Source organism: Drosophila willistoni, unplaced genomic scaffold, assembly GCF_018902025.1.
Source record: "Drosophila willistoni isolate 14030-0811.24 unplaced genomic scaffold, UCI_dwil_1.1 Seg723, whole genome shotgun sequence".
Taxonomy (NCBI): domain Eukaryota; kingdom Metazoa; phylum Arthropoda; class Insecta; order Diptera; family Drosophilidae; genus Drosophila; species Drosophila willistoni.
In genome coordinates, this window is record NW_025814631.1 from 66,224 (window position 1) to 81,876 (window position 15,653).

At 39.0% G+C, this 15,653-nt stretch overlaps 1 protein-coding gene across 1 annotated transcript; it reads left to right on the top strand.

Annotated features, from left to right (window-relative positions):
* The first annotated feature begins 262 nt into the window (after positions 1-262).
* LOC124461907 lies at positions 263-3,043 on the top strand. Its single transcript, XM_047013323.1, has 4 exons — positions 263-697; positions 897-1,660; positions 1,735-1,936; positions 2,018-3,043. The coding sequence occupies exons 1-4, from the start codon at positions 263-265 to the stop codon at positions 3,041-3,043; spliced, it is 2,427 nt and encodes an 808-aa protein (XP_046869279.1).
* The last annotated feature ends 12,610 nt before the right edge of the window (positions 3,044-15,653 follow it).

A 15,653-nucleotide genomic window follows, 5' to 3' on the forward strand; every position in this document is an offset into this window, starting at 1 on the left:
CTTTATGAGGGAATACTTCGATTTGGGGCATATGCGCGAACTGCCACCAGATGAAGTCAATAATGCACAACGGTTTTATCTACCACATCACCCGGTTTTGGGTCGGAAGCTGAGAGTAGTTTTCGACGGATCATTTTGCGACACCAAAGGCAAATCACTAAACGATTGTCTCTTTACAGGGCCTAGCATTCAACGCGATCTATTTGCTGTCTGCTTGCGCTTTCGGATGTATAAATTTGTATTCTCAGCCGACATAGTCAAGATGTTTCGGCAGATTTGGGTGAACGACAAACACCGCGACTTCCAGAGAATTGTCTGGAGAGAAAGGCCATCGGATCCAATCAAACACTATCAACTATGCACCGTCACTTATGGCACCACATGTGCACCATTCCTGGTTGTTAGGGTATTAGAGCAACTGGCTTCTGATCATCAGCAGGAATTCCCGAATGCTGCAAAAATCTTACAAGAGGATTTTTATGTCGACGATGTGCTCACTGGGTCAAACAGTGAGGAGGAACTGATACAAAATCGAAAGGAACTTATTCAACTTATGTCCTGTGCTAATTTGGAGCTTGGGAAATGGGTATCAAACACACCTCGCATACCAACAGAAGGAACTGATTCTACACAATCATCTCCAGTCAAGGTTCTTGGACTTTACTGGCAACCTGGTCTTGATACATTGTCTTATAATGTTGGTCTAAAAGGAAATGTCGATTGTACAAAACGACAAGTTTTATCGGATGTCTCGCGGATCTTCGATCCACTTGGGCTTTTGGCACCAATTGTGGTCCAATTCAAAATACTCTTTCAACAATTATGGCTTCTCGATTTGGGATGGGATGACAAACTCCCTAAGCAACTAGCGGATACTTGGCTCAAATGGCGAGCAGATTTGGATATGCTACAACACCGACAACATTGAATTGCATGGATTCTCCGATGCATCTACGAAGGCATACGCTGCTGTAGTGTACAGCAGAGTAATCAACAAGGATGGCTCGATTTCTACATCGATTATGGCTGCGAAGTCTAGGGTGGCTCCGCTAAAGCAGCAATCTCTGACCCGCCTAGAGCTTTGCGCGGCACTCCTCCTAAGTCAACTCATACGTTCGATAAAGGCGGCACTTCGACATCAAAAGGTCACGGTTTTTGCATGGTGCGATTCCTCAATCGTTCTCTATTGGCTATCATACGCACCCTCTCGACTAAAGACATTTGTTGGGAACCGATCTTCGGAAATTCTGGACACCATTCCAAGGCATTATTGGCGTCATGTGGACTCCAAATCAAATCCAGCTGATTGCGCATCCAGAGGTCTCATGGCTGCAGACCTAAAGGACTTTCAGTTATGGTGGAATGGCCCGTCATGGATACGTGACGCGGATCAGTTTCTGGTAAGGTTAAACAACTCACAAGTCTGTTTGAATATTTCAGAAAAGAACATAGAAAAGGAAGTCAAAAGCAATTGTCTGACTGCATTAGTAGAGGCAGCTCCTGATCATCCACTTGATCATCTTGTTCAACGAGTATCTTCATGGTTGACGCTCGTTCACACGGTTGGCTATGTCCTTCGCTTTCTACGGTGCACGAAGGGTCCATTTGGGGACAAGGGCTCAAACTGTCTTACGTTTGAGGAATTCACCGCGGCACGCATGTATGCTTGCGCCACGCGCAAACCTGCTTTCAGGATGACTATCAATTGCTACTCGCAAATAAACCATTGTGAAGTCGATCTCAGCTGGCTAAACTCTCGCCAATGATCGACAAGGACGGACTACTCAGGGTTGGAGGACGCTTGCACCACTCGCAATTGTCCACAGAGGCGAAACATCCAGTTTGGCTACCGAAATCTCATCGCATCACCAAGCTGATACTTGAATACGAACACAGGGTCAACCTGCACCCTGGCGTCTCATCACTCTTTGTTATGGTACGTCAAACATTCTGGATATTTGGCGCAAGGAACTTGATAAGGAAAGTCACACACGACTGTTTGGCTTGTTTTCTACAGCGGCATCATACATCACAACAAAGGATGGCTGATCTACCCAGCATTCGTGTCACTCAGGCACTTCCATTTGTAAACACTGGATGTGACTATGCTGGTCCAATCCTTCTTAAGGATGGAAAGGGGCGCAAACCGCGCATTGGTAAGGGCTACATATGCCTATTTGTTTGTCTGGTCACATCGGCAATCCATCTGGAACTTGTAACGGACTTGAGCACCGACTCATTCTTGGCCGCGCTAAGACGTTTCGTCTCTTTGCGTGGCAAGTGCAAAATCTATAGCGACAACGGAACGAATTTCATTGGAGCTAAACGCTCTCTTGATGAAATGCAGAAGCTGCTGGCATCTCAACCACACATCGAAAAGGTTAGGAATGCTCTGGCGAATGATGGCATTCAATGGGTATTCATTCCACCACATGCTCCTCATTGGGGAGGAAAATGGGAATCTGCAGTCAGATGCGTAAAGCTGCCTATTCGCCGAGTCATTGGGAAATCTACTCTCACCTACGAGCAGATGCGAACTCTACTTGCACAAGTCAGTGCGGTGGTCAACTCACGACCCTTGTGCTACAACTCGGACACAGATACCAATTATTTGTCGCCAGCACATTTCTTGATCGGCAGGCCTCTCACAACTATACCAGAGGCAGACTTAGGCCACATCCCCGTGGGCCGACTTGGGTACTGGCAAAGTATCCAATCTATGATGCAAGGTTTCTGGAAGCAATGGCATCAGGAGTATCTTACCACATTGCAACAGCGTCCAAAGTGGACCACTACAACACCAAATATAGCAGTGGGAGATGTGGTGCTTGTAAAGGAATCGAACACCCCACCAGCTCACTGGCATCTGGCGCTGGTTCTCGAAGCCTACCCAGGCAAGGATCAATTGGTTCGAGCGGTTAGACTCAAGACCTCTTCGGGAGAATTAACTCGGCCAATCACCAAGGTTGCGGTATTGCCCCGTTCAGAAACTGTGTTTCAGGGCGGGCCGGGATGTTCAGGAACGGATTGCGTTTATCGATAAGTCAGATGTAGTTGTAAGAATCGACACATACATAAGCATTGTACACACACATATATTTGTGCGCTGCTGCGACAGCGCTTTTTCTCGTTTGGTTTAGTAATAAATTGGCACTCAACTGATTCAGTAGCGAAGAAATACAAAGTGAAGTTATCCAACTTAATTTCAAGGTACAGTCCACTGCTAGACCAAATCAACAACCTCACCTGGAAGCAATCAAAGCGCAACTATATTTTAATCCTTTGAAGAGGATCAATTGTTCTCAAACCACCACCAGTCGCTACTAATTTCGTTCAGACCACCGCTATGGCCCTCACTTCAATCCAGTGGGGGAGGAGTTACCTACCCGGTCACCACACCAACGAATTCACCTTCAACTACACAAACCATGGACAACACATCAAAAAGGGCAACAAATAACACATATGTACATATATACGTACATACATGTTTACACACATATATACGTACATACATATTTACACACATACATATATCCATACATACATATATAGACACTTACATATATACGTACATACATATTTACACACATACATATATCCATACATACATATATAGACACTTACATACATATATACATACATACATATATACATACATACATATATACATACATACATATATACATAATTAACTGAAGGAGAGAACGGCATTGTCGCCGAATAAAAATGATAATTGTGTGTTGAACGTCAAACAAGACGGAGGTTTTAATTTTATAATAAAAAATACTAAAAAGTAAATAAACACAGGGAAAAGTTACTCTTTTTCCTCGAACACGACTTGGCCAAGATGTTAACTCGCGCTACAGGATGAGTTTACTAAGCGAGAGATTTGAAGGAATTACGAGAGAAACTAACGATGTACGAGAAATATGCTTCCAACCAAGAGTCTAAACCAAAACCACGATTTGAGAAGCTGCAATCGAGGAATACTTTGGAGGATTTCAAATGCTTTAAGTGTGGAGGAAATAATCACATCGCTAAGAATTGTAAAGACGATTTCAAATGTTTTAAATGTAATCAGATGGGACACAAAGCTAATCAGTGTGAGACGAAGAATACAAAGGATACAACGAAGACAAATACAAATTATCAACAAATGACACTTAAGTTTAATCGTTCTTTTAATGATGTTCCAATAGGCAATGGGGTATTATCTGCTCTGTTTGATTCGGGCAGTGATATCTCTACAATTCGCGAGAGCGCCTATATGGAAATATACCCTGTTAAATTAAACCGGGAATGCAAGGAGGTAATTGGCGTAGGAGGGAAAACGATTTGTACCCTTGGATTTTTTAGCGTCAATACAGAGTTAGACGGCAACGTCGTGGAAATAGCCTTTCATGTTGTTCGAGATAAAGATACTTTGTACAAAGGAGTAATCGGAAATGATGTTTTGGAAAACTTAAATGTTACCATTGGGAAAAGAGGAATTGTTTTCCACAAAGAGAATGAGATGCCAAAACCAATCAGCACTGATAAGCAAACCGAAACAAAAGTCCCAGATTTGCAAAAGACGGTTGAAAATATAATGACGATGACCTTAAATGAGGGTAACACGTGCCCAGAAATGAAAACTGTAGTAGCAGACGAGATCCCGATTCATCAGAGGCCAAGACGTTTGCCATATCAGGATCAAGCGATAGTAGATCAGCGAGTAAAGAGAGAGACGAAGGCTGGAATAGTTCGTCAAAACTTTTCCAAGCACTTATATCCTGTGGTGCTTCTTTCGTGGAAAGAGGGCAAGAATATAGTATGCGGTGATGATAGAAAGACAAAACCGAGGATAATACGACGCAACATTAAAGACCACGATTTTGACATCAAACATCGACCTGGAACTAAGATGAAACATACAGATGCTTTGAAGATGGCTCTTTGTTTAAAGTCCGAAGAAACGCTTAAAGACGAAATGAGGACAATAACTTGGCAAGGTTTAAAGTCTCAGTTAGAGGAAGAATTACTTATAGAGTTGCAACGGGGAAAAGATGAAACTCGTAGAAAAGCTAAATATGATGTAGAGAATATTGGGGAAAATGAGAGCCCAAATAGTACCAATACCATAGCAGGGTATATGAAGATGTAGTGACCATCATTCGGGACGAATGAGGCTGTAGAATGGCCGAATGTAGGATTGCGTGAGAACCCCTAATGGTATCAGAATACCGATAACGATATTAGTTTGATAGATATCGATAGATGGTCAATCAGAGAGAGAAGAGCTTGAGTTGCTGGACGAAGAGGTTATGTTGGTCTCATTAAATTAAAAAGTGTTCAATAAGATGGTTTCTTTTTCTTTTGTTAATAATTAAATAAAAATGATAAGCTAAGATACATACATAAAAGCAAAGTGGTGTGAAGAGTATATTTTATTCTGGTCCAGTGGACTCAGCCTTTCTACATGTATATATTGAATTTTTTTGCATTAAAATAGACAACGATTCTACAAATTTTTAAAAATTTCTAATGACTTTTTTCGACCCATATTTGTATTTAAAAATAAGTAAACATCTGGATTGTTAGTGCAATTTTATATCTTTTGCTCTTTACAATTAAAATTTGCTCATCTTATTTAGGACCGGAATTCATCCAATTAGCTATTGCTTTCAGAAAGTTAAAAACAGGCGGACATGCCCAATTTTTCTAGCTAGCAGACTGATGTACATTTTTACATTTGAACAGTGACAGAAATCGATATGTATAATTGATTGTAAGTTTAAGTTATATTTTTTTACTTGATCCTTAGAATAAGAAGTAGATGCACGAATATCCAAGTAAATGGTGGAAAGGTTTATCTTGAATAGGCCCAAATATGTAATAATTAGGAAGTAACCCCAAAAGCTTTCCTAAGTGTTTAATTCGATTTTTTAAAGAACGTGCTTTATCCTCATCAATCGAATAAATCTGGTCTTGCGGGTATAGTGGAGCCACTTAAAAGCCATTCCCTCAGTATTCCACTGTAAATACAACTAGTTCACAGACTATAATCAGTATTTTACTGTTTACTGGGTTAACCATTCATAGAAATAAAATTAAGACATAATATATGTGGGACTATGTTCCGATTCCGTAGAAATACGTAGTCCCGTTTGATTTATATTTAGTTAAATGGTAATAGGTTTTATTTTAAATTATAATTAGGTTTTAGTAACTATAAAAATGTTTGAATTGAATGGTAGTTGTTTCGTCTTTAGGTTTTTACACGTCTTCGTCTTTAACACTTCTTTACTTCTTTTAATACCCGTCTTTCGTCTTTAATACATCTTTTAAAACACGTCTTCTCGTCGTTGGCTCGACTTAAAAAGTTCTTCCTCTTCTCGTAGCAGCATTGCCACATCGTCGCTTTCGTGGGTCGCTTGCCACCTCGTCTCATATGGATCGCTTGCCACACCGTCGTTAAACAGCTGTTTTGGGGTGGTCTGGCCATTCGTCGTTACCAACCCAACCCCACATCCGGCCGTCCTGACTAAGCATTCGGGCCGAATGCGCCGTCGTCATCATCATCATAGTCTGTTGACCATGGCTTTACTTTAACAACTTGGTATGGGCCCAAAAACTTTGGCTTCAGTTTTAGGCCGGCGCCAAATTGTGTTCGCTTTATGGCGACTAGATCACCAACGTCGTAATGTTTGGCCGGTTTACGTCTCAAATTGTATGACTTCTTATTCTCGTTTTGCATTTTCAGGATCTGCGTCTTGGCTTTACATCGTAGTTCGAATTAGAGCTTGATCTTCGATTCTACCGCGCGATGCAATGTCTCTCATTTTATAAAAATATTCTTGCACATTTTCACTTTGTTTCGCTTTCTTTCACTCAGTTGTTTATGTAATTCTTTGCTCGATACGGTCTGCCTAAACTCGCTTAATAATGCATTTTTGAGTATTGATCAAGAATTAATACCTCTTTCTCTGAAAACAAATAGCTTGGCATTGCCTCTTAGCGACTTTTTTGCAAAAACTAATTTTTGAAGGTCATTAAAGTCCATCAAAACAGCCTGATCTTCGAATTCTGAAAGCCATTCCTCACCCCACAACACCCCACCAGCTCACTGGCATCTGGCGCTGGTTCTCGAAGCCTACCCAGGCAAGGATCAATTGGTTCGAGCGGTTAGACTCAAGACCTCTTCGGGAGAATTAACTCGGCCAATCACCAAGGTTGCGGTATTGCCCCGTTCAGAAACTGTGTTTCAGGGCGGGCCGGGATGTTCAGGAACGGATTGCGTTTATCGATAAGTCAGATGTAGTTGTAAGAATCGACACATACATAAGCATTGTACACACACATATATTTGTGCGCTGCTGCGACAGCGCTTTTTCTCGTTTGGTTTAGTAATAAATTGGCACTCAACTGATTCAGTAGCGAAGAAATACAAAGTGAAGTTATCCAACTTAATTTCAAGGTACAGTCCACTGCTAGACCAAATCAACAACCTCACCTGGAAGCAATCAAAGCGCAACTATATTTTAATCCTTTGAAGAGGATCAATTGTTCTCAAACCACCACCAGTCGCTACTAATTTCGTTCAGACCACCGCTATGGCCCTCACTTCAATCCAGTGGGGGAGGAGTTACCTACCCGGTCACCACACCAACGAATTCACCTTCAACTACACAAACCATGGACAACACATCAAAAAGGGCAACAAATAACACATATGTACATATATACGTACATACATGTTTACACACATATATACGTACATACATATTTACACACATACATATATCCATACATACATATATAGACACTTACATATATACGTACATACATATTTACACACATACATATATCCATACATACATATATAGACACTTACATACATATATACATACATACATATATACATACATACATATATACATAATTAACTGAAGGAGAGAACGGCATTGTCGCCGAATAAAAATGATAATTGTGTGTTGAACGTCAAACAAGACGGAGGTTTTAATTTTATAATAAAAATACTAAAAAGTAAATAAACACAGGGAAAAGTTACTCTTTTTCCTCGAACACGACTTGGCCAAGATGTTAACTCGCGCTACAGGATGAGTTTACTAAGCGAGAGATTTGAAGGAATTACGAGAGAAACTAACGATGTACGAGAAATATGCTTCCAACCAAGAGTCTAAACCAAAACCACGATTTGAGAAGCTGCAATCGAGGAATACTTTGGAGGATTTCAAATGCTTTAAGTGTGGAGGAAATAATCACATCGCTAAGAATTGTAAAGACGATTTCAAATGTTTTAAATGTAATCAGATGGGACACAAAGCTAATCAGTGTGAGACGAAGAATACAAAGGATACAACGAAGACAAATACAAATTATCAACAAATGACAATGGGGTATTATCTGCTCTGTTTGATTCGGGCAGTGATATCTCTACAATTCGCGAGAGCGCCTATATGGAAATATACCCTGTTAAATTAAACCGGGAATGCAAGGAGGTAATTGGCGTAGGAGGGAAAACGATTTGTACCCTTGGATTTTTTAGCGTCAATACAGAGTTAGACGGCAACGTCGTGGAAATAGCCTTTCATGTTGTTCGAGATAAAGATACTTTGTACAAAGGAGTAATCGGAAATGATGTTTTGGAAAACTTAAATGTTACCATTGGGAAAAGAGGAATTGTTTTCCACAAAGAGAATGAGATGCCAAAACCAATCAGCACTGATAAGCAAACCGAAACAAAAGTCCCAGATTTGCAAAAGACGGTTGAAAATATAATGACGATGACCTTAAATGAGGGTAACACGTGCCCAGAAATGAAAACTGTAGTAGCAGACGAGATCCCGATTCATCAGAGGCCAAGACGTTTGCCATATCAGGATCAAGCGATAGTAGATCAGCGAGTAAAGAGAGAGACGAAGGCTGGAATAGTTCGTCAAAACTTTTCCAAGCACTTATATCCTGTGGTGCTTCTTTCGTGGAAAGAGGGCAAGAATATAGTATGCGGTGATGATAGAAAGACAAAACCGAGGATAATACGACGCAACATTAAAGACCACGATTTTGACATCAAACATCGACCTGGAACTAAGATGAAACATACAGATGCTTTGAAGATGACTCTTTGTTTAAAGTCCGAAGAAACGCTTAAAGACGAAATGAGGACAATAACTTGGCAAGGTTTAAAGTCTCAGTTAGAGGAAGAATTACTTATAGAGTTGCAACGGGGAAAAGATGAAACTCGTAGAAAAGCTAAATATGATGTAGAGAATATTGGGGAAAATGAGAGCCCAAATAGTACCAATACCATAGCAGGGTATATGAAGATGTAGTGACCATCATTCGGGACGAATGAGGCTGTAGAATGGCCGAATGTAGGATTGCGTGAGAACCCCTAATGGTATCAGAATACCGATAACGATATTAGTTTGATAGATATCGATAGATGGTCAATCAGAGAGAGAAGAGCTTGAGCTGCTGGACGAAGAGGTTGTGTTGGTCTCATTAAATTAAAAAGTGTTCAATAAGATGGTTTCTTTTTCTTTTGTTAATAATTAAATAAAAATGATAAGCTAAGATACATACATAAAAGCAAAGTGGTGTGAAGAGTATATTTTATTCTGGTCCAGTGGACTCAGCCTTTCTACATGTATATATTGAATTTTTTTGCATTAAAATAGACAACGATTCTACAAATTTTTAAAAATTTCTAATGACTTTTTTCGACCCATATTTGTATTTAAAAATAAGTAAACATCTGGATTGTTAGTGCAATTTTATATCTTTTGCTCTTTACAATTAAAATTTGCTCATCTTATTTAGGACCGGAATTCATCCAATTAGCTATTGCTTTCAGAAAGTTAAAAACAGGCGGACATGCCCAATTTTTCTAGCTAGCAGACTGATGTACATTTTTACATTTGAACAGTGACAGAAATCGATATGTATAATTGATTGTAAGTTTAAGTTATATTTTTTTACTTGATCTTTAGAATAAGAAGTAGATGCACGAATATCCAAGTAAATGGTGGAAAGGTTTATCTTGAATAGGCCCAAATATGTAATAATTAGGAAGTAACCCCAAAAGCTTTCCTAAGTGTTTAATTCGATTTTTTAAAGAACGTGCTTTATCCTCATCAATCGAATAAATCTGGTCTTGCGGGTATAGTGGAGCCACTTAAAAGCCATTCCCTCAGTATTCCACTGTAAATACAACTAGTTCACAGACTATAATCAGTATTTTACTGTTAACCATTCATAGAAATAAAATTAAGACATAATATATGTGGGACTATGTTCCGATTCCGTAGAAATACGTAGTCCCGTTTGATTTATATTTAGTTAAATGGTAATAGGTTTTATTTTAAATTATAATTAGGTTTTAGTAACTATAAAAATGTTTGAATTGAATGGTAGTTGTTTCGTCTTTAGGTTTTTACACGTCTTCGTCTTTAACACTTCTTTACTTCTTTTAATACCCGTCTTTCGTCTTTAATACATCTTTTAAAACACGTCTTCTCGTCGTTGGCTCGACTTAAAAAGTTCTTCCTCTTCTCGTAGCAGCATTGCCACATCGTCGCTTTCGTGGGTCGCTTGCCACCTCGTCTCATATGGATCGCTTGCCACACCGTCGTTAAACAGCTGTTTTGGGGTGGTCTGGCCATTCGTCGTTACCAACCCAACCCCACATCCGGCCGTCCTGACTAAGCATTCGGGCCGAATGCGCCGTCGTCATCATCATCATAGTCTGTTGACCATGGCTTTACTTTAACAACTTGGTATGGGCCCAAAAACTTTGGCTTCAGTTTTAGGCCGGCGCCAAATTGTGTTCGCTTTATGGCGACTAGATCACCAACGTCGTAATGTTTGGCCGGTTTACGTCTCAAATTGTATGACTTCTTATTCTCGTTTTGCATTTTCAGGATCTGCGTCTTGGCTTTACATCGTAGTTCGTTGCGGTCGTTGTTAAATGTAGCTATGGTTTCATCATTAATTAGTTTTATTAGCTGATCGTCGTCTTTGGTTCGCATCTTTACTCCTATTAGCAGCTCTAAAGGTGTGGAATTAATACTTCTAGCATATGTGGAATTAATTGCTTGTTGGACTCTGGATACGTGTTTGTACCGTATAAAACCGATTTATTAGTTTCACGCTCATCTATCCCGTCGATTATATATTGAATTAGAGCTTGATCTTCGATTCTACCGCGCGATGCAATGTCTCTCATTTTATAAAAATATTCTTGCACATTTTCACTTTGTTTCGCTTTCTTTCACTCAGTTGTTTATGTAATTCTTTGCTCGATACGGTCTGCCTAAACTCGCTTAATAATGCATTTTTGAGTATTGATCAAGAATTAATACCTCTTTCTCTGAAAACAAATAGCTTGGCATTGCCTCTTAGCGACTTTTTTGCAAAAACTAATTTTTGAAGGTCATTAAAGTCCATCAAAACAGCCTGATCTTCGAATTCTGAAAGCCATTCCTCAAATCCAATTGAATTTTTTCCATCGAATGTTCTAATTGTGTCCTCTATGTCACGAAAGTTCATACCAAAACGCATAGACATGTCACTATAACGTTTTTCGTCTCCACTGTTTCTTTTACATCTTTGTGAATTCTCTTTCTCTTTCTGTTCAACGTTTTCTTCTGCATTATTAAACACACTACTGAGAGCGGCACTTTCGTTACCCTCTTGGTCGTCAAATTCGTCGCTGCTTTCGTCGTTACGCTCTTCGTTTTCACAAAACAAATTCCGAACTTCGTGGAATATATGTGACTGCAAATTCTCTACTTCGTGCCCTATACCGAGTATGTTACATAAAGACACGAGATCACGTTTGGACAAGTTCTGTTCAACGTATTTTTTCTTGCATTCGTATTGCGCATCATCCTTATCGAAGCTGAATCCAGAAAATTCTCTTAACCGTTGCCGATTGCTTCTGTCTCCCTCTCGCTCATATACATACTTATGCAAAGCAGTAATGCTTGTTCTACTGGCACTAGCAATTTTAGCATTAATAAAGTTTTTTAAACACGGCATTTTGTTTATGATGGGGGAAAAAAAATTGGGTTATTTTTACAGCATTTATTGTTTTATATTCTATTAGTCACTTTTTCCTTTAACTTCTTTATACTTTTTCTTATACGTTTTCTTTTCACAATTCACTTTTCAGCATTCTCTTTTTACCATTCTCTTTTTACCGATCGCGGACGAGCGCCCAATTTTGTGGGACTAGGTTCCGATTCCGTAGAAATAAGTAGTCCCGTTTGACTTATATTTAGTTATATGGTAATAGGTTTTATTTTAAATTATAATTAGGTTTTAGTAACTATAAAAATGTTTGAATTGAATGGTAATTGTTTCGTCTTTAGGTTTTTACACGTCTTCGTCTTTAACACTTCTTTACTTCTTTTAATACCCGTCTTTGGCTCGTCTTAAAAAGTTCTTCTTTCTCCTCTCGTAGCAGCATTGCCACATCGTCGCTTTCGTGGTTCGCTTGCCACCTCATATGGATCGCTTGCCACACCGTCGTTAAACAGCTGTTTTGGGGTGGTCTGGCCATTCGGCGTTACCAACCGAACCCCACATATATTAGACTTAAATATAAAATTTAATGGAATGACATCTAAAAAATGTTAATAGAAAGATTATTATGAAATCCTGATCAGACACTGACCGACAAAGGCAGTGAAAAATAAAAAGTGAAAAGTAGGCCATGTCCATTTGCCTAGTTTACCTGCCTCATTTCCTACTTCCATATTTCACATTCTAGAAAATCGTGCTCGAGAGCATAGTTCTAATAATTAAAACAAATTTCAAGTAAAAACAAATTTAAAATAAAAATGCCCAATCCTGACTGGGTTTTTTTTAATAAACCCGGAAACGGCAAATTTAAAAAATTTGCTCAAAAACTGAAGGTCTCTAAAATGGCGACAGATTGTCGCAACCAAATTATGAAGGATGCATGAAAATGTGCTAAATTTAATGCTCGTCTAAAATGCCAAGGTTTTAAAGCGGACAAAGTTAAACCTAAGATCGAAACGAAGAAGGCGGTCTTTTCCGCTAATCCACAAGTAGTGTTTGCATTTGCTGCTACATAGCAGCAATTTCAATAAAAATATTGCTCTGCTCCCGCTACTGCTCTGATTTCGAAGGGCTACGTAGCATAGCAGAGATCACAAACGGAAAACGATTGCTCTTCTGCTCTGCTCCGTGGCATACATCGTCAGAGCACAAGGCAATAGCAAGAACAAAAAATTTTCGATACGCTATTTGTAGTTGTAGCAATAGCACAAGCATTAAAAGCGAGATGAGAGCGGAGCAAACAAAGTAAATTTTTGTGCTACTGCTACGGAGCATTTTCTTTTCTGTTGCTCTCGTAGCAATTTCGTAGTCGCTCTTGTAGCAACTTCGTAGTCGCTCTCATAGTAGATCTGTACTAGAGGTGGTCATGGGCCGAAATGTTACATCCAACCCAACTCAGCCCATGGGATTAAACTTTCACCCACTCCCAAAAGCTAAAAAAAATTTGGACATTCAGAGGAAACTGTAATTCCACAAACTGGGAGCACATCAGGGATAAATCCAACATGCAAGTTAACATGGACAAGAGGGTATAGCGGATGCATCTGCAATATTAGCAGTGGCCACGATCGCTGGGTAACATGAGTCAGCCAATGCTTTTGGTTCTTGGATTTGGCGCATACACTCACAGTTGCTTGGCGATAGGCATCAGTGTATTTCGCAAGGTGAAAGTCCAAGGATCAACTCTGGAGTGATGCGACTCTGTTGGTTGATGTCTTTGTGTTTGGCTACCCTGGTGAGCTGTCAATTGCCTTTCTTTCCTTTCCGGTATCTGCCCCATACCCTGCCGCACCGAACTCGAAATTTGGTTATTCAGCTCTCGCGGGTACCAGTAAAAAACCCAGCCCATGCCCACCTCTTATCTGTACCAAATATAGCCGTTAAGACGTTAATTTCAAATTATACGAACTTATTTTTCATGACATTGGCTATACTATAGTATATATGTATACGAATAAAGCATATTAAAAAATTAAAAATTGAATTTCAAACAACCAGTAATTTCTACATCTAATTTTGATTTTCGTCTTTAAATGAAGGAAAGTTGTCGATGGCACGATCCAAATGAGATGAGTTTAGTTTAATCAGTAAAATATTTTCCAAAGTGTCGTGGTTTAACCTATTTCGATTGTCGGCCAGTACAAGTTTAAATGAGGAAAAATATTTAATTTCACGACAATAGCTCAGAAAATAACGAAGTTATTGAGAAAAGTCACTGTTGGTGACTTTGGCGTTTGTATGGGAGCTATATGATATAGTGATCCGATCCGGCAGCATCCAAGATATACAACCCCTGCAGTATATACAAGCCTACCTGCAAATTTCAGCTCTGTAGCTTTAACGGTCTAGGAGGAGTTTGCGTTGATCCAGACGGACGGACAGACGGACGGACGGACGGACATGGCTATTTGAACTCGTCTCGTCGTGCCGATCAAGAATATATATACTTTATATGGTCGAATATGCTTCCTTCAATGCGTTGCACACTTCTGACCAAAATTAATATACCCTTTTTGCAATTGTATAAAGATGTGAACATATTTCTTTCAGCTAAAACAATACTTCTTACTTGTGTTGGCGGAATGGCAAAACATACTTTGCTCAGTTCATACAGTTCAGGATCAGACGAATTTCGTTCTCTCCAGAAGTTCAAAACATTAACATTTGCTTTCATGTAAGGAAGATTTAGGGTTTCGATTTTTTCATTCATCTGTAGACGATATTGTAGCTGCCAAATACTTATTTGGACACTTGTCCAATAAGTCAAAATCGTTATTTTCCTGCCCCTCTTTAAGAATTGAACTTATTGAAGTTGTTGAGGAGTTCAGTTTTGAGCTATTTGTTTTAATTTTCTCCCATAAAGCCTATAAGAAATGTACAGCATTTTTTTTTGAGTCCAGGAAAGAATTTGTTGAAACCTCGGATCTAAGTATAGGCATGCATCAAATCCAACATATACGTTTTTCCGTTCGAGTATCTATGCTTTCAATTAGGATTTTACCAATTTTAAAACTGATTGAATTTTCGCTATCTGATCGTGATAGCCAAATTTGATTAGTAGTCAGCTTACATGTGAGCCACAAAATACCAACACAAATCGGATCTATTATATTTTTCATGTTTTCAGAATTTAGAACATTGAAAGGGATTCATTGTCACCAGGCCTATGTACGAACGAATCAACTGTTTTTTTGTTTATTTTCACTTTGATTATTTCTTTCCTTGGTTGAGATATGTTTTCTGAACAAGAGGACTCGTTGTCTTGAATATCTATTTTTATTTTGTGCACTCCAATAATATGTCTTTTCAAATTAAATGTACGATCCATCTTTAATAACCGATCACAAGATTTGCACTGTACATATGATGACCCATCATCTTCAAAACATTTTAAAATATTAAACGAAGATTTGCGCGAAGCCGTGTTGACGCAAGAGACCAATTAATATTACTGCGTTTGTATAGGAAACTATAAAAAATGCGAATTATATTGAAGTGCTTTAATATTTGTTTTTCCGGCTTATTTTTAGGATTACTTTTTATAGTTTTTGCGTGCGTTG